Genomic DNA, 25,533 nt, shown 5'->3' with positions numbered 1-25,533 from the left:
CCTGAGCAGAGGATTCTTTGTAGTCGTCAGTCTCACTCCTGCCTTACCAGTGTGCATTACCAGGAGAATATAATGCCCCTGGGCTACCTCCTTTCATACTCTGTACAAAGACTTGCAGGGCTACGAATGCAATTCCTGGTAAACATTTTGATACTGCAAGTCCTGAACATCTGCAGAGTTGAGGCAGAAACTGGAGGGGAAGAAAGTAACAAAGCATCCCTTCAGCTTTGCCTGCCTTGTTTCACAGAAAACTGTCCCTCCTCCACCCCATGCTGTCCACAAGAGTTTTACATATGATTTTGATTTAAGACAAGTTTGTGTTATTGAGCTTGGATTTCTGTTCTTCTCCATGTGGTAGGTTTAGTACTGCAGGATCAGAGCCAGAGAACATTTCAGGAGGGATTTATCTGTTTTCATCTAAGGTGGCCGGTAAGAAGGAGTGGAATTTTTACACAAGTGTTGCATGTTGGCAACTTTGGATGCACATTGGCTTTCCTCTCTGTTCAGGACTAGAGGACTTTCTTGTACTGAACACTGAAAACAGTGGTTGCTTCTCTGTCAGGCTGGTGAAAATCATGCCTCCCTGTCAGGCTGGTGAAAATCATGCCTCCCAGACTTGAGAGGAGCCATCTGACTTTTGGCCTTTCCCATTGCTGAATGTCTTGTACCTTTTGTACCCAAGGAGGTGACACGGAATGTCATCTGGCTCAAGTGCTGAGATGAGAGTGAAGCCAACCACAGAGTTACAGATGGAGTTTTGTCTGCTATTGGAAATAAAATTCAATTTGGTCTTAGCACAAATGCTGTCTGATAGTCTTAACTTCAGAATCACTATTGTGGTTCCATGAAAGTTACTTGTTGTTCATGAAAGTATTTCTATGAGGGGGGTGTGATTTTCCTTATTTTAAATGTGCCAGGGTTAAGCAGATTTTCAGTAGATAAAAGAACAACTAGGACTTTTGCCACTGATTTTTGTATAGCTTAGATTTTGCCCCTGATATTGGTGCTACTCATTGTAGCTTCAAAATTGTCTTTAATTCCACTGGAAGGCAGCATAACACAGAAGAGCAAATGTGGTAACCTGCTGGTTCATCTGCAGTCCCTTGCAGACAGACAGAAATTAGGTCTTCCTAGTGCAAACATCCAGCATCTATGGTCAGAATTCGGTGCCTGCTAGCGGGATTCTCACAAAGCTATTTTTTTCCTCTTGTCCTTTAAAACACACTTTCAAAAATAAAAATAACTTATCCATAATTTAATTTGCTACTTTAGAAACAATAGCTAAAATTATTATTATTCTAATGCTCCACTTTTACAACCCATGATGACCTTCCTTCAATCTTTAGTCGTTTTTCTTACAGGGACTGAGGAACAAGAACTCTTCGGTACTCCTACATGTTCCCATCCAATGTTTGCAGCGTGATGTTCTTGTATGCTCTGAAAAAATGCTCAAAATAGAATGTAAAAGTTCCCTTGAGCTTAGAGTCATAATTAATATTGACATTTATGTTCACATTTTACAAATGTTTGTGGAACTATATTTAATAAGGAATATAGGCACACTTAAAATGAAAGTACTATCACTGTGTGTAATAGCTAAAAAAAGAGTTACAAGCCTTAGTCTGAAACCAGTTTTACTCACTGCTGGACATTGGTCAAAGAGTTTAGACTAAAGGCATCACCTCTGAAGAGCCTATCAAACATTTAAGAAAAGCAATCATATTTTATTAAACTCCAAAACTGTCTCAAGAATCATAAATTAAAATGGAGCAAATTACTTATTCTAACTTTGTATAATAAAAAGTACTGTCACCTTGCATATGAAATTCATCAAGTAGGATAGTATTATTTACCACAATAATACCTCTAACAAAAAAAAAGATGATTTGCTTTTGAATGATGCAGCTGTTAGCAAGGAAATCCAGCCAGTTGTAAAATGTATAATTATAATCCCAGGCTTATCAAAATTAATAGAAATACTTTTATTGATGTCAGTGGATTTTGGTTTAAGCTCCATTAAGTTCCAAAATAATTTTCTGTTTGATGCCATTTTCACTCATGTAAGATTCTTCTTACATTTCCATTACCTTTCATACACCTCTGTATCATGATCCTCTTTCAAGATATAGGCCTATATTCCATGATGATGGAAATAAAGATCTCAGTGCTGCAAATCTGACTACATGACTGTGCAGGTTAGTGATGCATATGGGGTTATTCATGCCCCTAAAATTCAATATATATATAAAAGCCTGCATAATTGGAACACAGCACTGTATGAGTTAAATGAAGGACTTATGCTCTTTTTTTTTTAGAATATACTATCTTCACTATATAAACTGTAAAGTGGTAGCTGATGATTAGATACATACTTTTGACAATTCATTTTAAAATACTAAAATGTTTATTCCACTTTCACTCTTGCATTGTCTGAAATAAAACCATGAACTTAGAAATAAATCTTTGGAAACTTTTAAAACACAACCAGTGATCTTTTTCAGAAGGAACAAAAATATTAAGCATTGCCTAACTTCAGGCAAATATTTCTTCTTGCAAGTGGAACATCAAAAGAGCTTGTGCATATAACACATCAAGCTGTAGAGCTGGCAAACATCCACTGCCATGTCCAGATATGAAACAACATAAAAGCGCTATCATTTTTCAACATTTTACAGTTGCCATTACAGGCATTTTGCTGTAAATCATCTGCAGCAAATAACAAGCATTATACTGGCTGGAGTAAGAGAATAAAATGCTTATCGGATCATTTGGTAGATATCTGACGCTTGCAGAGAACAGCAGGCTATCACCTGGGGTAAAGCACTTCAGTCCAGATGAAGGCACCACTATCAATAGAGTTCTGCACAACATGTGTTTCTGGTATGGAACACATGCCGCAAGAAAATAAAAAGAGCCTGAGTATATCTGTCAGCTTGGAGCCTTTGAAGCTTTCTGGATGAATACTGCATTAAGCATCAAACCTCTCTGGTGAACTCATGGTTCTCCTGACGTTAGATGTTGGAGTCACTGGGCATATAGGACCAAGATTTCACCTTGTGTCTTCCCAGAGCAAGTATCAATCAACCATTCAATCTGTGCTGGTTCAAAAAAAAACTTTATAGCCTGTGTCATCTAAACCAAACTCCAAGTAAGCTATTATGTTAGTTTTTCATATAAGAAAATATTCAGTTCCCTACTACTACATCTCAACTGACCGATATGATGTATTTGCAGCATGATTGACCTTGGAACAGTTCGTACTGGTTTTATCTTTCAAAAGAAGGACTGTAAATGATAAACCTAATCATAAAGATGGAAACAATAAAGATGAGAATGATAAGCCTTTAGATTTCAGGTTATTTATATTAAAATCAAATTCCGCACTCATATTTTACCTATTTCTATCCGTAATGACAAAATAGAGTGAATTTTAACAATGGTATTAGACATCATAAGAAGCAAATTCCTTTAAATTTCTTTCCAAACAGTGCTTTGGCACCAGTAAACAATTAAATCAAACTTATGCCTTCAAGATTAATTTTTCATATAATAATCCAGGGCCATATAAATCTTGCTGTGAATAAGGCAACTACTTTAGTATCTCTCCCTCTCTTTTTTGTCTCTCTCTCATCTGTAGGGATTACCAGGTAATTTCATATCTTGCACTTGATGAGCTGTGAGGTGGAAACCCTACAGAGGCATGCAGACTTTTCTGAAAATCAGGGTATCGAAGAAGTTTAATACAGATAAGAGAGAAGTCGCCATACATAATCCATAAACTTATGTTCCTGACTGGGAGAAGAGTGAGATTGCTAAACCTAATAGTAACAAGATTTTTGATTTTGCTCAAAAATTTCCTTCAGACTTTTTTACTCCAGACAAGGTTATTAGACATTCGCTTTCACAGTTTTGGTTTTTTTTTTTCTTCTGGGTGAAAAATCCACCCTGATTATAATAAAATGATCTGCACATTAATGCAGCAAGAAATTATTTCAAAATGGAATTAGTATCATATATCATCAATTTCGACAGAAAGCAATAAAGGTATTTCCTTTAGGTATTATTTCAGGAATTTACACTAGAAACACAGGAAAGACTGATCTCAGTGTTTTTATCTATAAAAACTTTCACAGCTGTGATCAGAATGACTAAATACATGTGCTTCACACAAAGATACAATTTCCAGTTACTTACTGCTATGCTTCCCTCGGGGAGCTTTGCTGGTTGCACTTTATATGGCATGCTCTTCACTTCGAAGGACACATTGGAAGAAAGAGTATAGAGATCATTCTTCCTCTGAAATGATATAAAAAATAAATTATTAAAAACCATGTTTATACTTAAAAACATTATGAGAAATAAGCAGAGAAAAAGTACAGAGCACTGATTTCCTAAGGCAAAGATGGTTTCTTTAAGTAAAGGGTACAGCAGTTCTGGGACCTATATGTGTCCATGAGACAATCTCATGGAACAGCATAGAGCTGAAATATAAAGACCACATGTTCAAGCAGGGAAGAAGGGTTAGATATGGAGAAAGACACATGGAGTTTTTTCTCATAATTCTCTCTGAAATAGGAGACTGGTGACTTTGGAGAAGGGAGCAGGTTTATAGGGTGTCTAGGTTTTAAAACCTTGCCTCTGCTCACCAAGCCAACAACAAACACAGGCATCTTGAAAAGATTTCCAGGCCTATGTTGAGACCAGGTTGGTAGAGCTCCCTGATGGCATCAAAGGAATGGCTGTGCCTTCCCACCAAAGAACAACAACAGGAACAAATATCTTTGCACTTCACTCAGAGTGAATTGATTTCCTATTGCAGGAGACCTCAAAGAACCCAGAATTCACCTTGCTTTTTTACTACTTTGTGCAACTACAATAGGAATGCATAGCAGTCACTGTTTAACTGTCTAATAAAATATTTATATAGCTCTCATTAAGCACTTCAGCAAACCCAAAGATGTGCAGACAAAACAAAATATATCTCTGTCAGTTCTCTGTGTTTCATTTATACTTGCTTTTATTTATAAAATATTACTAGATTAGATTAGACTAGGTTACATTACATTAGACAGTGCGTTTCCTGGTTCAGAATGATTAAAATCTGTTATATCATATAGCTCATGCTGTGACTTTTAATTAGTGCTTTCACCTCATTGGGAAGCCAGGTAGGCACTGACACACTACTTCTGACCAATTGTGTCTCCTTGTACTGTTCTGACCTTGACAACAATCTCCTACTCTGTGCAAACTGCCTTGAAATGATAATTAAATGCTGGTATGCCCTCTGGAAAAATGCCTGCCTAAATCTCTTGCAACGGGACATAAGCACTGACATGTGAAAGTGCATGTCCATTAAAAGAATCTTAACCATTGCAACATTTACTAGAATGGATCAAATACTTTCCACACACATATGTTGAATCCCGTTGAACTCTTGGCATCATTGGTATCTAACTTAAGTTTTGAAGGCTAAGTACATCAGGTGTCAAGTAAATCTTTCAGTCCACTTTGAATTTGACATGTTTCAGTTTCACTGAATGTTATTTTGTTACAGATAGAAGATCCTGCACTTCAACTATGTCCCCTTCTTCCTTGTTTTTATCCGAAGATAGACTGGCTAAGTGGTTACCATGCTCTTCTGGAAGTCAACAAACCTGTTTCTAATTCCATCTCTGCAACTGATTTTTTGGATGACACTACATGCAATTTGTATGTTCCACCCCATGTAAAATAGGGGTAATTACATGGATCTGCTTTGAAAATGCTTTGATATGCTCTGAAAAGCATGACATAGATAGTTAAGTGCCAATATGCCCACTGAAATCCAGAGGACTAGGAGTTATGACTATCATTATATCCTTCTACATTAGACTCCTTAAGGTAAATGACTTCCATCTTTTGTATGAGAATATTTTTGAAGCCCTTAAGCATTTTTGCTAGCTGTCTCAATCCTTTCTGAAATATAATGACCAGAATTCAACACAGTATTTGCCTACAGAGCCTTGTAAGTAAAGCAATCTTTCATTTTGGTACCAGCTTCTTACAGTCCAGTGTATTTGGAACGTTGCTGTCACTTCCTAAATCCCTTTTTGCAAAACTCTCTTTCCTTCTGCTTCTCACACATTTAGGAATTTTGCTCCATTGACAAGTCTTGGTTCTTCTGTGATTTCTCAGCATGTTTTCCACCCTGTTAGGTGATGTTTTATTCTGGAATCTCCAGTTTCAAAAAAGGCACAAACACTCTCTAAGAATTGCTTCTTCCCTTTCAATTATTTTGTGGAGCAAAGACTGAAGGTAAGACAACCCCACAATGATATGGGCTACTGCTTCTTTCCTTCACTGATGGAGAAAAGTTTGTTTGTGAAAATGACCTGAAATAAGCATAACCTAAACCTGGGAGCCAACCTGGATGCAGATAGAAGGCCAAAGCTGGAAGGTACCTCTGGAGACCATCTACTCCAACCACATGCTCAGTAAAGGTCAACTGGAGTAGTATGTTCAGGGTCATGTCCAGCTGGGTTTTGAGTATCTCCAAGAAAGAATGGAAACTCCACAACGTCTAGGAGAAACATATTCCAGTATTTGACTACCCTCAAATTAAAAAGGTTTTTCTTATGTTTAAATGGAATTTCAGGTATTTTATTTTACACTTCTTCCCTCTTGTCCTCTTACTGGATATTATTAAGAAAAGCCTGGCTCTGTCTTCTTTATTTCCTCCTATCAGATATTTATACACATGGAAAAGATCCCACCTGAGCCTTCCCTTCTCCAGACTGAACAGCCCCATATCTCCATCTCTCTCAGCTTCTCCTTGTATATCAGATTCTCCAAGCCCTTAATTATCGTTGTTGCCCTTGGCTGGTCTTGCTCATGTCTGACTTGTCCCAGGTAGCCCAGGACTGGATGCAGGACTCCAAACCCCTCTTACTAGTGCTGAGCAGAGAGGAAAAGTCACTCCCTTGACTTGCTGGAACACTCTTCCTAATGCAGCCCAAGAGACTGTTGACTTTCTGGGCTGCAAGGGCACACACAGTGGGCTCGTGTTCAACTTGGTGTCCACCAGGACCCCGAGATTTTTTGCTAAAACACTGTCTTCCACCTGGTTGGCCCACAGCCTGTACTGGTGCAGAGGATTATTCATCTCGTGGTACAGGACTTTGCATTTCCTTTTGTCACATTTCATGAAATTCCTGCCAATTCCTTCATCAGCCTCTCAAGGTCTCTCTGAAGGGCAGTACAACCATCTGGTGTAACAACCCCTCCTTTCACTTCTCTATTATCTACAAACTTTCTGAAAGTGTACTCTGTCTCATTTTTCAATCATCATGTTAAACCATACTGGCGCCAGTATTGATTTCTGGAGCACATCCTTAGTGATGGACCTCCAGCTGGACTTCATGCTGCTGATCACAATGCTTTAAGTCTGGCAGTTTTGAATCCATCTCTCTGTCCACCTATCTTCATTCATTGTGACAGTATCAAAAATCTTGCTCAAGTCAACATAAAAAACAATGACTGCTCTCTGCTCATCCACCAAGAGGAACCTCATTTATCTCAGAAGGTTATCAGGTTGGTCAAGCATGATTTCCCCTTGGTAAGTCCACATTGACAATTCCCAATCACCTTCTTGCCCTTCAGATATTTGTAAATGGCTTCCAGGGTATTTTTCCTTCATAAACTTGTCAGGGATTGAAATGAGGCTGACTGGCTGGTAGTTCTCTAGTTCTTCCTTCCTGAAGACAGATGTGCCATTTGCTTTCTTCCAGTCTTGAGGAACTTCCCTCAATCACCATGACCTTTCTAAGTTAATTGAGAGTGGTCTCACGTTGACATTGACCAGCTCTCTCAGCACTTGTAATTGTATCCCAAAGGGTCCCTTGGACTTTTGTATGTCTGGCTTGTTTAAATGTTCCCCTAACCTGATATTCCTCCACTGGGAATACTGGTTACTGTAGGTTTTCTCTCTGGTTGCAGAGGCCTTGGCTTACTGTATGCAGATTTTACCAATAAACACCAAAGTGAAGGAGGCATTGAGTAACTCAGCCTTTTCAGTGTCCCAGAAGACTCGTATTTTCTCTAGCCCTCCTTTTGCTGCTGTTATACTTAGAGAAGCTCTTCAAGTCCCTTGCCAAGCTCAGCTCCTCGTGGGCTTTTACCTTTCTACCTTTGTCCCTACATACTCAGACACCATTTCTATATTACCAACCCAACCTCTACACTGGGTCAACCGACTCTGCTTCCACCTCTTTTTTATTTCCTTTCTATGTTTGAGTTTTACCAGGAGCTCCTTGTTCATCCAAGCAGGCCTACTGCCACCTTCCCTTAACTTCCTGCATGTCAGGATGGACAATTCTTGAGCTTAAAGGAGGTGATCCTGCAGAATCACTAGTTCTCCTGGTCTCCTCTTTTCTCCAGAACCATCTCCTGTGGAGTTCTTCTAAGCAGATCCCTGAAAAGGCTGAAGGCTGCTCTTCTCAGGTCCAGGGTTGTAGTTCTGTTATTTGCTTTGTCCATTCTGTCTTTTCAAAAAGAGAGTGAGTATTTACCGGTGACACAAAGCCAGCACATGTATTGCCTTCTGGAACTGATTTGGCTAGGCCATAATGCTGTTCTTTTAAAATATTGAGAGCAGCTGAATGTTTATTATCAGAATATTTAAACTCTCCTATTAGGAATGAGCAATATGAAGAAAAGTGCCTCAAATAACTGCATAGTCAAATCAGCTCCTTAACACAGATGGCATCCAATAAAAATGAACTACCTTTTCTATCAACAGTGTTTGAAATGAAAAACAGACTGATTTAATATTGGACTTTGTAAATAAATATTTTAATACACTTTCAGGGTGCTGAACATGAATGAGAGGGCAGTCTGAAAAAATAGCTTTTTCTTGTCATACTAATTATTTTCCATTTTCAGACTCAAGTAATTCTTCACCTTTTATTCTACAGCACTAGGCTCCTCACACAAAGTTCAGCACATTTCTGCAGTTGTGCAACGATTTGCATTCAGAAAAAAAGCCTGAAAAAAAGCCTTATGTTTTCAGTTCTAAGCAATTTATATTAAACAGCATTCCAGGTATAATTTATAAAAGTAAACTGTAATGGAGAGAGGAGGATATGTTAAAGAAGTAGACATTAGACATGCAGCCTGACTGGCCAAGGTACAGTAAAGGCATTAACTCTCTTGAAACATCATAAAAAGGAAACATACTGCTCATGGAAAAATAAATCCTTTCACCTACTATACATGGCTTATTTCATTTTCAGCTTATATCAGCAGTAAGAACATCAGAGGAGGGTACTTCCTGTGGATTAATGCTTGGCTGAGGTTATTAACCTTGGATTGTAGCCACAGCTAGTAACCCTCCTCAATCCTTCATTAGGCTCCTGGAAATGCTGTACATCCCCATTCCTTTATGGGAATGGAGAATATGTAAGTCTAGAGAGTATTCTCCTGCATTCACAGAATTATGTGTTTGTTGCAAAGGGTTTTAAAACAAGGGCTATGCTGAGCATGAGTTGCAAGCAGGATTTTTACTTGTACTACCACCTTGGAGTTACAGGCAACTGTCTCTCCTACAGCCTTGTTTGTAATTGTCAAGTCATTTGTGAGAAGCAGTATTTCTTTAGCATATCATTTTTTAAATATTCAGTGTGTACTGGAAGCCGCAGGACTTGCAGTTTGCAGTTCAAGCTAAAGAATTCATTATGGCTCAGAGGAAGAGGGAATTTGGCATTTGTGAATGTCAGTGCCTAATGACTAACAGCTGGGAGCCCAGCTCTAGCTACATGGGCCTTTTGAGGCTCCCCTTGCGTTAGAACAAGCAAAGCCTGCTCCTGTGTGTGTTGCCGAGACAGTAGTTTGCCAGTATTCTGGTAAGAAGACAAAACATGGCCATCCTCTGTGTTGCCTGGGTGGTCGATCCCTACTCGTGTATTTATTAAGGCTGCTCTCTCTCTCTCTCCACACTTTTGTTTTACAAACTGATTTTTGAACGGAAGCCTCTGTTTTCTTTAACAGTTTTGAGACATGGAAGCATCCAGAAATGAAGGAAAGTGTTAGCAATAAATATTCAGTGCAGTCTTTTCCTAAGTACAATTGAGACAAACAGAAATAATGTGGTAAATGCTGGAAAATCCTGGACAATTTTAAGGAGAGTTCTCCAGGCTCCGGTGGAATGCCAGCAGTTTCTGTAGAAAGCTCAAGCAAAGACCTAAAGTCTTCCCAAAGCATCTTTAAGGCAGATGGTGGGATCCTAGTCAGAGAGCAGACTAAAATGCAGGGACAAACCTGGCCCACAGGGAGCTAGACTGAGGGTAGGAAGAACAAAACTTTTAGCAACTTGAAGATATTTGAGAGGTCATTTTATTTTGCAGGTTTGAAGAGATTAACTACTGGAGAGACTCCCCAGAATGACTTCGTTCCATTGCCTCCTTGGAGAATTATCTGACTTCTCTGAAACCCTTATTTTCTGGTGGTGCAGTAAAGTCTCCCTAACTGAAGGGCACATACTTTCTCTACTGCAAGCTGCCAGGTGTGGTGGAATTTTTTCCCCCAGAACTTATGTCTGTTTCATATGGAGTTCAGTGCTGTTGTAACAATGTTGTCCCTGCTTGATTAAGACTTGTTCCCCTTTGGAGTCTGGCACATTTTAGAGTCAAGTGGGTAAGCAGTATGGTGTTACCTTTTAAATATACATTTTGGGAATTCATTAGCTTGATTTCTTTGACCTGTACCTCCAAAAACCTGAACTACTGCCAATAAATAGAGTAGCTTACATAAATGCTGAGAGTAGAGGTCATACAACTATTTGTTCTTGTATTAATTTGTTAAAAAATGTATATATGACTCTGCGCATAGTCAAAAAGTACTTGTGCTATTTGTAAGAAGAGGGTATGTTCACCCAAATGTGTCTGTTACCAAACACAATACAATTCCTCTGAAAATTAACACATCCTCATCTCTATCACTATTTTCTTACACTTCACACATTATATCTTTTACATTCATTTAAAAAGACTATTTTAAATTGTAATAGAGGCAGATATTTTGTTGTGATTTCAGAATGCTTTAATATACAGATTTTAAGGAACTAGAGGGAAAGTCCTATGAGGAGAGGCTGAGGGAGCTGGGGGTGTTTAGCCTGGAGGAGACTCAGGGGGGACCTGATCACTCTCTACAACTACCTGAAGGGAGGGTGTAGACAGGTGGGGGTCGGGCTCTTCTCCCGGGCAACCAGTGACAGGACGAGAGGGCACAGCCTGAAACTGCATCAGGGGAGGTTTAGGTTGGATCTCAGGAAGCACTTCCTCATGGAGAGGGTGCTCAGGCACTGGGATGCACTGCCCAGGGAAGTGGTGGAGTCACCGTCCCTGGAGGTGTTTAAGGAGAGGCTGAATGTGGCACTTAGTGCCCTGGTCTGGCCAATGTGGTGGTGTTGGGTCATAGGCTGGACTTGATGATCTCAGAGGTCTTTTCCAGCCTCAACAAGTCTGTGATTCCGTGTTTTAAGATGTTTATTTCTTCATATACCTAACGTTACCTATATTTTAGCACATCTAACAACAGTCTCATGTTCTGCTCTTGTTACCATTTCGACATTATCTTAAATAACAATGAATGAAAACAAAACTAGCCCACACCCAGAAAGACCTTCCGCCCAGTGTCAAGGTCACTTTCTTTCTAGCCTTCATTCCACATAAACAATCAAATCCAGTATAATACAGTATTTTTGGCCACACACAGTTTTCTTTTTTACTTATTTTGTTTTTTCAAATAACAACAGTTGTTTGATGAAATGCAAATTTCTTTGATGATTTCCTCCTTTTGTTATTATATGTGTCTTGAAGAGCAGTGTATCAAATGCATGACTTTCAATCTTAGTCTGAATTAACATCATCTACTTAACTTCCCTATATGGCTTTTATATGGCAATTAATGAGAGAACAAGATAGCTCTCTCACTAATTTTTCTGGTGCTTCCTCACTTCCCTTCACAGATAGGAAATTTAGGCTGGCTGCTGAATTAATTATGCTTTGAAAACACTAAGCAAGCTTCCCTTGACTGAGATGTTTTCCACTGGACCCAGGAAGAGGTTCTGTGCTGGGGGATGCTGAGGACAGAAGCTATTGTTCCTTGGGGTCATATCCCACTTACAGATGAAATAATTGCTCCCATAGTAAAGAGGAGAGGAATAAAAGTGATTGAATAAAGCAGCCTACACAAGAGCTAGATCTCTCACTTGTCTTGGATCACCTCCACCACTGTTCACCTCTGTTCCAAGCCTCTGCAAACACACATGTGGTGCACAGTCTGTGCAGCCCCAGGGCACTGGTTATTTGCATTCTGCCTCCAACAGCCTTTGTACAGCTGAACTGAATCCTTGTCCCGAAAGTATTACCCTGCCTAGACAACCTCTACTACACTGGAAAGAATCTCTGAGTTCACTAGCAATAAAATACGGAGATCCACAACCAAATGTCTCATCAAGGAAGTACAATTAGAGCATGCACTCTAACAGTGATGAAAGCTTCAGGTGTCAGGCAATGAAGGCCAAAGAAGATGAGAGGACTGGGAGGACTTTTTGCAGATGGCCCAAAATAACAGGGTATTACATCAGGCTCTATCTCATTTTCTATACCCTTCTTCCATTTCTTTTTATGTCCTTGTAGGGGTACAGCTTCAGCAGAAGGGGAAACCATCATTCTATACAGCAGGTATGTGGGGTTTCTCAAGCTGAGAAAGGGACTGAATTCATTTCTTCAAGTCATGAATTCTCTGACTATTAGACTGCCAGCTCTAGCTTCCACCACCGAATACTGAATAACGAAAGTCCTCTGTAAATCTTTCAACTACTGCTGTAGGTACCTCCTGAGTAATTTTTGGATTCTGCCTTCCAAGAGGGTGGAAATATTCCCTCTTAATCCTATTTGGGTGCCTATCCACTTGATAGGGGACCGCCCTCATGCACAATCCTGATTTATTATGTCAAATATATATTTCCATTTTTAGGTATCTAAAAAGAAACAGGAGCAGTGCATGTTCAGAAACACTGAAATAACAAGTATTTAACAGATAAGCCAAAACATGGCTTTGTGTACTCAGGGAGCACCTAGTTACAGTATGACTGCCATAACTCTCATTCTTTTCAGCTTTCTTAGATTAAAACTAGATTTTTCTCCATTCTAGCTATAAAAGTTTTACACAGCCAGGGGTGCCAAATTCAAATAACTCGGTCTGCCTAAAACTCAAGAGAGAAACAGCAAAATTATATTCAATAACATTAAAAGAAAAGAAAATAAACTTCAAACCTCTTGGGAACCTCGCACACCCTCTGTGTTGTTTTTTTTTTTATATTACTGCCTGCCCAGGCTCTCCCAGAAGGAGATTTTTATCATTGCGAGGAACTTTCAATACAGGCTGAAATAATAGTCAAGAATGAGCCCAGTTCCACTTCCCACAGTAAGTGTCCAAAGAGCATGGAGCCTGAAAAAATGTCGCAAATCAGGCAGATGGTACAGATTCATCATTTAGAAATACCTTTTCAAAACAGATGTTTTACTAGCTTGAGTCTTATATTAAAAAGTACTCATCACAGTTCAAACAATCAGAAATACCATTAAACAAACGCAGACATAATAGAGCCCTAACAGAACACAACGTAACATAACCATGTAAGGTTGTTTCTCTTTTGCATGAATCAGGTTATTATTTGCTCAGTCAGCAAGTCTGAATTCAAAAGTCAGCTTTACTAGAGGGTTCATATTTACAGCCAGGCTTTGAAGTTAATCCAAAAAAGTCTGTGATTCTTCTTGGCCTTTGCGCAATGTCTGTCTCTATCTTTGTTGGCTAGTTGGGAAATTTGGGCTGCTTTATTTACTTAAACATGTCTAATCGTTGCACGTCATTTAACTGTTATTTGTTATGGGAGTTGGGTTTTAAGGTGACAGATTACAACTGTCAAGAGACAAAGGGGTCAGCTGTTGTCAGTTAAATTAAGCAGAAGAGGAAGGAGTCACTCAGTACATGACTGATCTTCTGTGCCAACAAAATATACATGCTGATCCATATAACTTCAATGAGAAACATGAATTATTTCATATTAGCAGTAATCAATCACTTTCAATCAAATTCTTTGCAGGTTTGCATTAGCATATTCATGAGAAAAAAATTCATAATGACAGTGTGTTCTCAGCTTTAATGAACACAATCAATTTCTTCTGCAGATTGTCATACCCTCATTTAGAGGAGGCATGCTGAGGCATGTTGTATGTCACCATTATCCTGCTTTCTTTGGCATATGAAAATTTTGTACATTAGTTGCATGTGCAAAAGTGTTCGGGATGTTGCTGTAGAGACAACAACTTTTTTTCTAAGTTTCTTTAAAAAAACATGAGTGTGAGGTTCAGTTTGGCCTTTGAACAGTCTTTCCTGGTAGAGAATCACCATATCCTGAATATTCTGACTGTATTTTAATCCCCTATTGAACCTGCAGATTTCAGCTTAGCTAACAGCAGTTGTTTTTCAGGTATCCTTTAGTTCTGGATAGCCTTAGAAACTAGAAGTTTACAGGCTTACTAAGAGCAGATTATACCCTTTTTAGGAAACTAATTACGCTCTACAGTCTTTTATGGTGATGGCTGTATAACTGTTAATTTTAAAAGGGGCTGTGAAAAAGCAAACTGTTTTGAGATGAGTGGGAGGAAGGCAACCAGATCCCATCGCACTATTTGCTCTCTCTCTGCTCAGGATCTAAGTTTGCATCTTAAGCAGGGGTCATGTTATTCTAGCAGCTTCTTAGACATAAATGGGAGGATGCAATAGTTCTCTGGGGACTACTTTTTTTTTTTTTTTTTACTTGGAAGAACCCCTGTTGCTTTAAATTGAGTTTTCTGAGCCTTTACAGACTTGCATGTTATTATTTGAAGGAAACAGAAATGTTTCCTAAGGACACAAATAAAAGGTAAAATCACAACCCATAATAAAAAGCCTTGTTTGATAGCAAGGGTACGTAAGGACAAGAGAGGAAGCAAAAGATGTACTTGTAGTACTTGTAGTGATGTTTGCCATGAGGTCCCTGTACCCAGGGAGTCTACAGGATCATTTATCCTTGCACCTGCCCACAGGGTGGGTGTAAGGTTCCACCTATGCCTTGAGGTCACTGAACAAAAGGAGGTGCAGACGTTAGCAAGAGGGATTTATTAAGGAGCAAGGAGGTGCTAAAGGGACTGCAGCACTGGCTTTGCCTGATGCGTTTGCACACACTCGTGTCCCAAGACACAGCTTTGACCATTCTCCACAATCCAGATCAGAAGTAGGACAAAGAAGATGTTTCAAATCAGCTGGCAAAGCACTTTCTAAAGATACCCCTCTGTCTTGTCACTAGTGACAGAGTTAGGCAACCAGCTTTGGCAACTAACTTTCAGATAACTAAAATCAGATGAGTCCCACTGCTACTACATTAAACATGCCACTGAATTTCATGCAGTTATGCTTGTTCTGAACCAACGTCATGATTCTAGGAAAAAAAGATTCTTTCTTTATTAGGAGTCACTAAGAAAAGGAGATTTCATGTCTTCTGTAGCTAGTGTGTGCCAACTGTTACACATCCTCTGTCACAACCAAAACCTCAGAGAAACACTCTCTGCTTCTCATTAGATTTGTTCAGCTTTAATCTCTTACAGTTATTTCTTGTTACATGCTAAGCTGGACTTGAAGAAAGATTTATGAGGCAAATTCCCACTGAAATAGCTGCAACTGGCCTAGAAAATTGGCATCTAAGGATCTGCGCAAGGGGTGTCATTTATGTGTTGTTTTTTTTCTCATAAGACCTTCTTTTTGGCCCATATAGAGCTAGTTAGATTTCAGCAGCAGAATGATGAACAGAAAGACTTGACTGGAATATGTCAAGTCCAGTTCTCAGTAAGGTAGGAGCTAAGGTAAGGGAGCTAAGCTTTATCTTTTCCTCGGTGAAGAAGATGGGGAAGGTTCACTGTGATATTGCCTGCACACTGCAGTGGTCAAAAGAATCACAGATTGTTCCAGCCAGGGATAATATCTCTGCCTCTCTGTCTATCTCTGTGTGTCAGGAACAGTGAACTAGCGCAGTTCAGTTATTAATTGAACTTAACAAGGACTAGCCAGTGTGTAAATGTTGAACAGTCTCTTACTGGAATCAGGAAAAAAGACGAATAAATTTCCCATCATATTTTCTGAAATAGATGTTTTTCCTATGACTGCAGAGATGCTTACATACTGGCATTTTCTGTGCAAAGTTTTGTAAGACCTTTACAAAAGCTTACACCAGATGTCCATCCCAGAAGGACAGAGAGACATCCAAGCTATCCAGCTTTTGGGCTTAAATCTGAACCAGTGCCTGCCCTTTTTTCCCGCTAGCAGATGACTCACTGAGCAAACCTAAATGAAGTATATACAGTCTAGTATTTCAAACACATTTGCTAAATATGCCTCCTCTTAACAGCATTGTACTTTTGTTAAGGGAACTGAAGAAAGGATATGAAAATTCTGTGGGATTGACTAATAGAAAGAAAATGTACTAAAAAGTCAGGAATTAATTCACCTGCTATCTGAAAGGACATCCTTTGTTACTGAGCTAGATAGAAATCACTTTCTTTCAAACAAGGCCAGATAATTTCACGCTCTATTCAGTAACAATAGTGCTAATAGCTGTTGCAGAAGAAACACAGAATGTGACCTTAAGTCCTGACAGATAGGTAGAAAAACCTTTCAAATATTCCTTTCCATAACCACTGCCATAACCCGACACACTAAGAGAGACCAGTGACCCCCAGAGTATGCACCCATTGTGAATTTGGAGTCACGATGGTTAGCTATTGAGCTGGCATTCAACTCTCTGTAAATACTGTCCCATCTGCACTCTTGTTTCTCCAGGAAAGCAAGTTAATCGAGAAAGAATTTCTTTTATCTACTTTCACATTTGAGGAAAGGGAGAAATGAACTTAATAGGTGTGAGAAACTTAAAGTTCCTGTTGTAAGCTGAAGATCTTCAATTCTTCCCTTGCTAGGGCAAGATCTACTGTGGCAATAAATTATTCTTCCTCTACAGCTAAGGGGAACACATTCCCCTGAAAGATGGAGGAATTCTAAATTCCTTGAAGAAAGAAGGTGATAATCAATCAGATTATCAATTAAAAGAGAATGAATGAGTTTTTAAGCTGGACACAGAGTATACCATATACTGTTTGGCTCCAGGAAAACCCTTATATCAGAAACGACATGATGAATGCAGAGCACATTATTAAGACCTAAGAAATTGTTGATTTGGGGCAGTCCAGGAAAGCAGAAACAAAACCAGGAAAGGTGTTTAAAAGCAACCTTGGAATTTTCAGGAAAGATCCAGGATGTGAATTTGAGAAGTGACAGTGATAAAAAGAAAAGTAAACAGTATGCATGCAACTTGAACAGGAACTAACAACAAGCCATCTTCAAAGGAATTGGTAACATAAAGGATTTGCATTTGGCCCATTTAATTTCAGCATTTACATTCTTAAATATCTGGTCAAATAAAATATGGAGGGGTCTTTGTGTATAGAAAGAGATTTTTGTGTGGATTACCTCCAGGAATGTTTGGGCCCACAGGCGGGACCTGATTTTCAGCGCTGCACTCTTCCCTCTTTCCAGTTGTTCCACAGTGCAGGAAATTAGGATACACTTCACATTTGTACAGTTCTGTGTACAAAATAAAGGGAAGTCATACCTATGCCTTAAAAAAGTATATAGTATTTCCAAATGCTATAAATTAACAAAGCAAATCAACTTTCTCTTAAAGAGTTAAGTAGTCTGAAATCAGCAGCCTCATCTAATATACATGAGATACCCCATGAGTAATTTTAAGAATTATAAACCAAGGCGAGAGATTCTTTTTGTGCCATCAATGAATACAACCACTTGCCTGTAGATATGAAAATAAAAGCAACAATTTTCAACAGTATCTACTCTGAAGAACTCTTAAAATGTCCAGGTGCTTATGAATCCTTTGAAGCATGTGCTCTGTCTTTATCTATTAGTCATTTTGTGATTTCAACACTTTTTTTCTCTTCTCTATGCCTTAACTCTTTATTTAAGTTCCTAAATCTTTCCTCTCTTCTAACTCTTCTGGTTTTCTTACTGATGTTTACATTATAGCAGCCAGAACATTTGCTGAGATTCATTAGTTGCTCTACTTGAAACTTGTCCATGAAATGTTCCTGATGAGCAGTGATTCTGGCTCACAGACAGGGCTGAATACAAAAGCCAAGCAATGCAACTCAAAACTATATATTCCATTGAAGTCTGCCAGAAGAATGTCACAAAAATGTTAAAAGCTAACTGGAAGCCACTGAAGGGAATGAGCAGTCTTATGGGATAACCACTGAAGTGATGCAGTTGTTTGGGGCATAGAAAGGAAGAAAGATCTCACAGAAAAATTATTAAAATGTGTATAAAAAAACCCTATAGGTTTACATATACAAATGGTATACCTAACTGAAAAGTTCTGGTCTGATCTGGGTAGAAGGCTGACGTTTTAATTTATTCTAACTTTTGTAAAAAAGCAGAGAATCCTTCCCTTATAAACGCTTTATTGACACTTCTGACAGAAGATCTTCAGACCTCAAAAGTAAAGCTAGGTGTTCACAAGTATATTCCCTTGAGAGAGTAAGAATGGCTGCACTACCAAAGCCCATACTTCAGAAAATGAGATGATGATGATGCATGTAACAGAGCTGAAAACACCCTTGAGGAATCCTGTACCTTTATAGACAGCTTCCTCCACAAATCTCTATCTTATCACAAGTTAAGTAGAAGCTGTACGCTTAATCGCTGTTTTCTAAATCTGTGTGAAAGTGAAACTGTAAACCTTGGAACTTGCAACTATAAACCTTTCTCTGAAATAAGTATTTCAAAATATCTGTTTATTTGGTTTTTCATATGTAAACTTCCTCTGACCAGACTTATTTCTCTTGCAGGAAGGAGGAGAGCTGTTTCTATTAATCATAGTGGCCAAAAACTGTTATTAACAAAATAAATCATTAGTATGCATAAGAGTCTACTTTTGGCTAACATTTTAGGACCTGAACACATATTTCTATTTTTCTTAGTAATGCATTTAGCCTGTAGTGATTTTCAGAACACTGTGACATTATAACTAATGGAAGAGAAACCAAATGTTTAATAAACAGTATGACCAGAATAAGAGGTTCTCAGATAAATTTTTCTCTCTGTGAAAACGCCTTAATGAAAATAATTCAAAATTTCTGACAAAAAAAATCAGCAAAGAATTACCTTTGGCCAATCAGTCATTTTCCAGAGCGACATTCACCTCAAATGTACATTTTTAATGTGTCAAAAAACCTTATTTTTTTCTGGATCTGTAGGATGCGATGCTGAAGGCACACAGAATTGGGACACCTTTCTAACTGAACAAATGACATATTGCTTTTTGATGCCTATCCTGGAAAAATCCTGTTATCTATCCAGTGGTAAGCACTGTACCCAATCCTGTCCTAATTTGTGCTTATCAAAAGCACATTGTACTACAAGACTGCTCATCACAGAGCCAATTTTGTATTACTAAGTACTTAGCTAAATACTCTGTCTACACCAAGCAGCTGAAAAAATCTCTGCTTCATATTTTAATGTGCAAACACAGTACATACTTAAGAACTCTGTTAACCACTTTCAGTTGCTGCAGTAATTTCTATGTTGGCAGCAGATGAGCTTAATCACTGAGAAAGATAACTGATAATTAAGATATTACTGAAAAATGGATTAAATGTTCTGTGGTATTGACTGCCATGTATTCAAAAACCCAGGCATTTTTCTTTCAGTCCCAGTGGAGTCAGACTCTTTCCAGGGAATTAGGTTGATGAAAGAATTACATAGGAATCAACAGTGATTATTGTTTAAGATGGTTCATCTGTGATTTTGTTCTTAATAACATTATGGTATTCATTACTTTCAGATTCTATCTTCTTCCTGTTAGAAAACTGCCAAATTAACTTTCAGAAGTAGCATAATTATTCTATTACTCCAGAATACTTAGGTCTGTGAGGTTCTTTCCTTCCTACAAAATTCTAGTGATGCCAAGGAATTCAAACATGAGCTTGCAGTAAACAGCTTAATAAGAGACTGGACAGCATGAAAGAAACTCTGCCTGAGGTTCATAAAAATAGATGGAAAGCACTGGCTGCATGAATCCCATGGCTGACCTCAGGGTCACTGAGTTTGAACACAGCCTCCAGGCAAGAGGAGCTGATACCTACAATGATGAAGCACGCTCAGGATGGGCTGCTGAACACAGGCGTGGAAAAAAACCCCAACCTTCTGAAAATACAGTGAAATCCAAATGCTCGGGTACCAGATTACTTGTGTAATCAGAACTCCTCTCCTGGAAGAGAGATCTTTGCTCTGGCTCCAGTATTGTTTGGACTGTTAAAAATGCAGCGACCTGTTCCATCTGCCGTGCCTGTGGTACTGTAAGGGGAAGAGTCTTACCTTTCCATGTGTATCTAAGTACTTACTGAGGGCAACAAATACACTCCAAAGTATCTATGTCAGAACTGTTACTTTATATGACAATGTTAATTTTAAATGTGAGCTACTATTAATAAGAGTTAGAATGCTAGGAGTCAAGCTGACAAGAAGAGACATCCCTTTCAAACACCAGAAACTGAAATCTAATTTGTGGAAAACAGGCCCATTCTCTGAATTTGTGCTGAAATTGCCTTTGGTAAATGTGCCACTGCATGACCACAGAGGTTTGTCTGTAAGTGGCCAGAACTAATACAGACAGGAATTTGGCATGCATGGTCTTTAAGGTAAAAATCTGTCCAAAAAAATTTACTAATGTGTGGCATGGTGATATGTAATAACCAATATTTTAAATGGAGAGGTTAAAAATCACTTAGAAAAATAGTTAAAAGCCTGTAAATAAATTGCAGTCAAACCAACAGCACCTTGATATACTGCATGCACAGTCCCAGTTTATAGTTTTTTCATAGCTCACCAATATTTTTGCAGGGTTTCTCCTGTGAGGTTCTGCCACTGTGACATCCCTTCTTCTGATGTAATGAGAAGTTGTGGAATTATATAAAAAAGCAGCAAGTTCAGGAGTGTCTTCTGGAATAGTAAACTGCAAAAAGAAAAAATGTGAATGGTAATGACATATTCGCACAATGACAACAGATTTGTTCCCTTCTCAGAGGTATTGAATTCCGTATTAACAGTGTTATTTCAGTTTAACAGCACAGCCAGGAGAATATACTGTCTTTAGCTAGGAGCATGATGACTAATAGCACAGCGAGATATTGCCCAGTTCTAGGAATCACAGTAGATAACATTTTTTCTCTGTTTTTTACTGGTGTCAATTTCATTGCTTCACTTAGTGAAGTGAAGCATTTCATAGCCTCTTGATGCCAGGTTCTGATCTCTGTAAAAGGATAAATTCGAAGTTGCTGCACAGAAACCTGGTCATTAGTTCAGATCAGAACTTGCCTATTGATATAATGATTTTACCAGCTTTGGTAAGTAAAAGAAAAAAATTAAAATCTGAGTTCTAGCAACACAACTTTTGATCATTGTTACAAATTTCTTTTGCTAATAATTTTGTATAATGCAATAGTTTGTTAATTTTTAATATGTTAAAATGCAATCCTCAGTTTTTCTTCACAGATTTTCATTCTCTGATTTTGATTCTCTGATTCTCTATTTTTATTGTTGGCAGTTTGTCTTTAATTTCTACACAGAACATTTATGACTTCTTTCAAGAAGCCTCAGAAAGGACCTTGAAACCCAATTGCTGCAGAGCAAAAGAAAGATAAATTCTAATTCATGACAATCCAATCATGAAAAACCACAATAAAATATATGTGGAAGTTTGCAATAAGACTTCAGTAAGAACTCACCTAATCATAGAAAACACTATTCTTCAAGGGCCTCAGATTACAAAGAGCTACATTCAATTAATTTTATAATTTCCTTTAACTTCTGAACATGAAAATATCTTAACCAAATTCCTAAAGAAAATGCTTGTAACAGTAAGAAATGTTGTATCACTAAAGGGAAGAGAGTAGCTGTAAACACACAAAACCTTCCACACACTAATGCTGTGTAGCACTAGATTTGGAAAATTTGTACCATTCATCTGATTAAAACTATGAGGCTAAAGAAGGAACTGTTTTGACATTGTCTGAGATCTTCAGTCAAAAGCATCCTACAAAGTGGAAGATACTATAATTTATTAATTGATAAAAACCCTGTAAGCAAGAATAAGAGTATTTTCTTTTCTGTTTCTTAATTAGATCAAGGTTGTTTTTTTGTAACTAGGTTAACATTTTTTTGCAATAAGGGAACAGTTAAATAGCTAGTAAATCTCTCCTCAGTGTGATAACATGTGGGAATTATCTTTCCAGGATTCTTTTACCAGTACATACAGGCTTCTTCAACAACAACAAATAAAAGAGCCACAATATAATGACATGGCTTTGAAGAAGCCATTTGAATACTAGATGATTTTTATCTTCACTTCCTTTTTTTTTTTTTTTTGCATAGATCCCAGAGTGTTAGCATTTTCAGAAGTCAATTATTACAATAAAGGTTTGAAAACAGCTCTTTGTGATTAAGAGAAAATATACGCTTCCCGCAAAAATTCAAAAGCAGAATTTCTCCAGTGGCCTAGATGTTCAGGTTACTGATATAATTTTATCTAAAGACACTATTTTCACCTTCTTGAGCAGGTAGGATGGAATTGTACAACTCTATGGCTATTTTATATGCCACATATTTAGCACACCATACAGTTCAAGAAGGACAGAAACTGCTTGAGAGAGTCCAGTGCAGAGCCACAAAGATGATGAAAGGAGTAGAACATCTCCCTTATGAGGAAAGGCTGAAAGAGCTGGGTCTCTTTAGCCTGGAGGAGATTGAGGGATTACCCTATTAATATTTATAAATATGTCAAGGGTGAGTGTCAGGAGGATGGAGCCAGGCTCTTCTCACTGATGCCCAATGATAGGACAAGTGGCAATGGGTGCAAGCTGCAGCATAGGAGGTTCCACAAAAACATCAGGAAAATATTTTTCATTGTGAGCACCGGACAGCACTGACAAAGCACCAGAGCAGGCTGCCTGGAAGGGTTGTGGAGTCTCCTCTGGAGACTTTTAAAACCCACTTGGATGTGTTCCTGTGTGACCTACTGTAGGTGATCCTGCTTTGGCAGAGGAGTTGGACTAGATGATCTTTCAAGGTCCTTTCCATTCCCTAACATTCTGTCATTCTGTGATACTTTTATTTTAAATGGATTCTTACTCTCGCTCTTTAACTACAATGGACTTGTTGGTTTTCCCACCAGGGAAAATTGTACTGCTTTCTTCTCCTGAGCCTTGTCACCTTGAGCAGATTTCCAGATTTCTTTAGTTCTTCACTTCTCATTTCAAAACCCTGTTTAGATTTCCTCTTTTTCTAGCCAGGCAACACCCTCTGCTGAAATGTGTAACTCCATCAGAAATGTTCTGCAAGAGGACTTTCTGTAAAAGCTGTTATGCAAAGAAGTGTCAGTGACCATTCAAGAGAAGTGCATTGAATGATACTACCAACCTGATCTGGTTAAAGATGTCCCTGCTCACTGCAGAGGCATTGGACTAGATGACCTTTAATGGGCCCTTCCAGCCCAACACATTCCACGATTCTGTGATTTTTGTCTCGAGACTGGGACTCACACACAGTAATAACAACTCTGCAGCATTAACGAGGTGTTGCCTAAGGAAGCTCTTGCCAGTCATGTTAGTGGATGTACCTTACCTACTTGTGGTGGATTTTAGCTGCTATTTCGTTGCTTCCCCAACAGACACCTCACTTATGGTAATACAGTGCCCAGCTATTGAGAATGTGCCAAGTGTGTCACCCTGTACTGTCTACTATAGTCGGAAATCACTGCTTATACCTCTGGCATTTAGAGGCATAGGGTCCACAAAGCTACTTTTTTGCCATCAGTCTGGGAAAAAACATAACAACTCATCATAAATACTGGCTCAGCCCAGAAGTCCATCTAGCTGAGCCCTTTTCTCAGCAACACTGCATTTAAACAGATGTGTGAGGAAAAGTAAGAACACGGCATGCATATCTACACAATGTTCCTAATAACTTTCAGCTTCCAAATGCTTTCCTGATCTGCATGAAGTTTTTGATCATATATTAATCTTCACTGGACTTCTCTTTCATGAATTTGTCCAGTTTCCTCTTAAAACCATGTAAACTTTTAACCCTGACTACTTCCTTTGGCAACAAGTTCCAGACATCTAATACCTGTCACCATGAACCACCACTTCCTTTTGCTTGTTTTGAATCTGGCTCTGCAGGCTTCATTTGATGCTCCAATTCCTGTGCAGTGAACACACTGCATTCCTGTGAGGGAACAGGCAGAGAGCAGTCAATCCCCACCCACGCTCTTCTTGCCACTTCTGATCTTGTGGATATTTGTGCATAGTCATCTCCTTCATAGAGTGAGGCATCCTAGTGTACTGAGTTCTTCTGCAAGGGAATCTGTTGCACATCTTCGATTAGTCCTTCTCCTCCTCTTTTTCAAGAGGAATCTTTTTCGGGATTCATACCTTTATTATCCTTTCGCATCCCCCACTGCCTTCAGAGAAGGATAAGCTACAGAAAAAGAAAAGACTCTAAATAAGAGTCTTCTCATGTATGCACAGCTTTGATTTACCTTTATGGAAGAAAGAACAAAGCAGAAAGAAACTCTTCTACAAGATGAGAAGCTCATCAATGGGGAGGAATATATTGCTTTGACAGAAACTGAACAATATAAGTAAATAATCTAAGTAAATAAAGGGGAAATGCCCCAGCACCCTAAGAGAGCTAGATTCTGAATTCTAAGAGGAGACAGGCATATAATGTCCTTAGCCTTATTTAGCAATTTGAGCCAAGCATCTTGCTGTTTATACAAAACCTGAAGGAAGCTGTCTCTATACCCTCTTCCCACCTGAAGCAACAGATAAGCATTATATGTTTGAAACCTGAGTTGTGTATTTATGCTGTTCAAAGCTTTGAAAAACTAAATTAAGGAAAGGATTTCATTATTAGAGTTCTCACAAGAATTTAGTCTTGCTTATGTAACAGATGCAATCATTATCCAGTAGGATAAGGAAGACACAAAAAACACAAATTAAAAAAAAATCATCAAAATATACATTGCCTGAAAATGTCATTAAGAACTGTGGCACTGTTCTATCCAGGAGCTCTGCCCTCCTGACAGTAATGCTCCCATCTCAGCTTCCTAACTGAATCTTAAAACAGAATACAGTGACTAGGGAGAGGGGATGCTGAACTTCTTTTCATGTACTTTGCAACTTGATCTCACCAGTAGCTTTGAGATGCTAGGCTTGCAAATAAAAATGCAGGAGCTCAGCTTCTTTCTTCTCATTGCTTTTGAAAAAAAGGTGGAAATGAGGCAGAAAAGATCAACAGAAAAAAATTTTGTTTCCAAACTTGCTATGTCTTGGG

The 25,533-nt window shown here is 38.5% G+C and overlaps 1 protein-coding gene across 1 annotated transcript in view; it reads right to left on the bottom strand.

The window, feature by feature from the left end:
* Window positions 1-25,533, bottom strand: part of ITGA8 (integrin, alpha 8) — a gene marked incomplete at its 5' end in the record, with an annotated part of 115,539 nt that overhangs the window by 5,454 nt on the left and 84,552 nt on the right. The window contains 3 exons of the mRNA XM_009866523.1: window positions 4,195-4,296; window positions 17,599-17,712; window positions 21,029-21,154. Coding sequence (XP_009864825.1) covers window positions 4,195-4,296; window positions 17,599-17,712; window positions 21,029-21,154 — 342 coding nt within the window. The remainder of the gene's footprint in view (window positions 1-4,194; window positions 4,297-17,598; window positions 17,713-21,028; window positions 21,155-25,533) is intronic.

This window comes from Apaloderma vittatum, unplaced genomic scaffold (assembly GCF_000703405.1).
Source record: "Apaloderma vittatum isolate BGI_N311 unplaced genomic scaffold, ASM70340v1 scaffold1273, whole genome shotgun sequence".
NCBI classification, from domain to species: domain Eukaryota; kingdom Metazoa; phylum Chordata; class Aves; order Trogoniformes; family Trogonidae; genus Apaloderma; species Apaloderma vittatum.
Note: the sequence above shows the minus strand (reverse complement) of the source record. Positions and strands in the feature narration are given on the sequence as shown.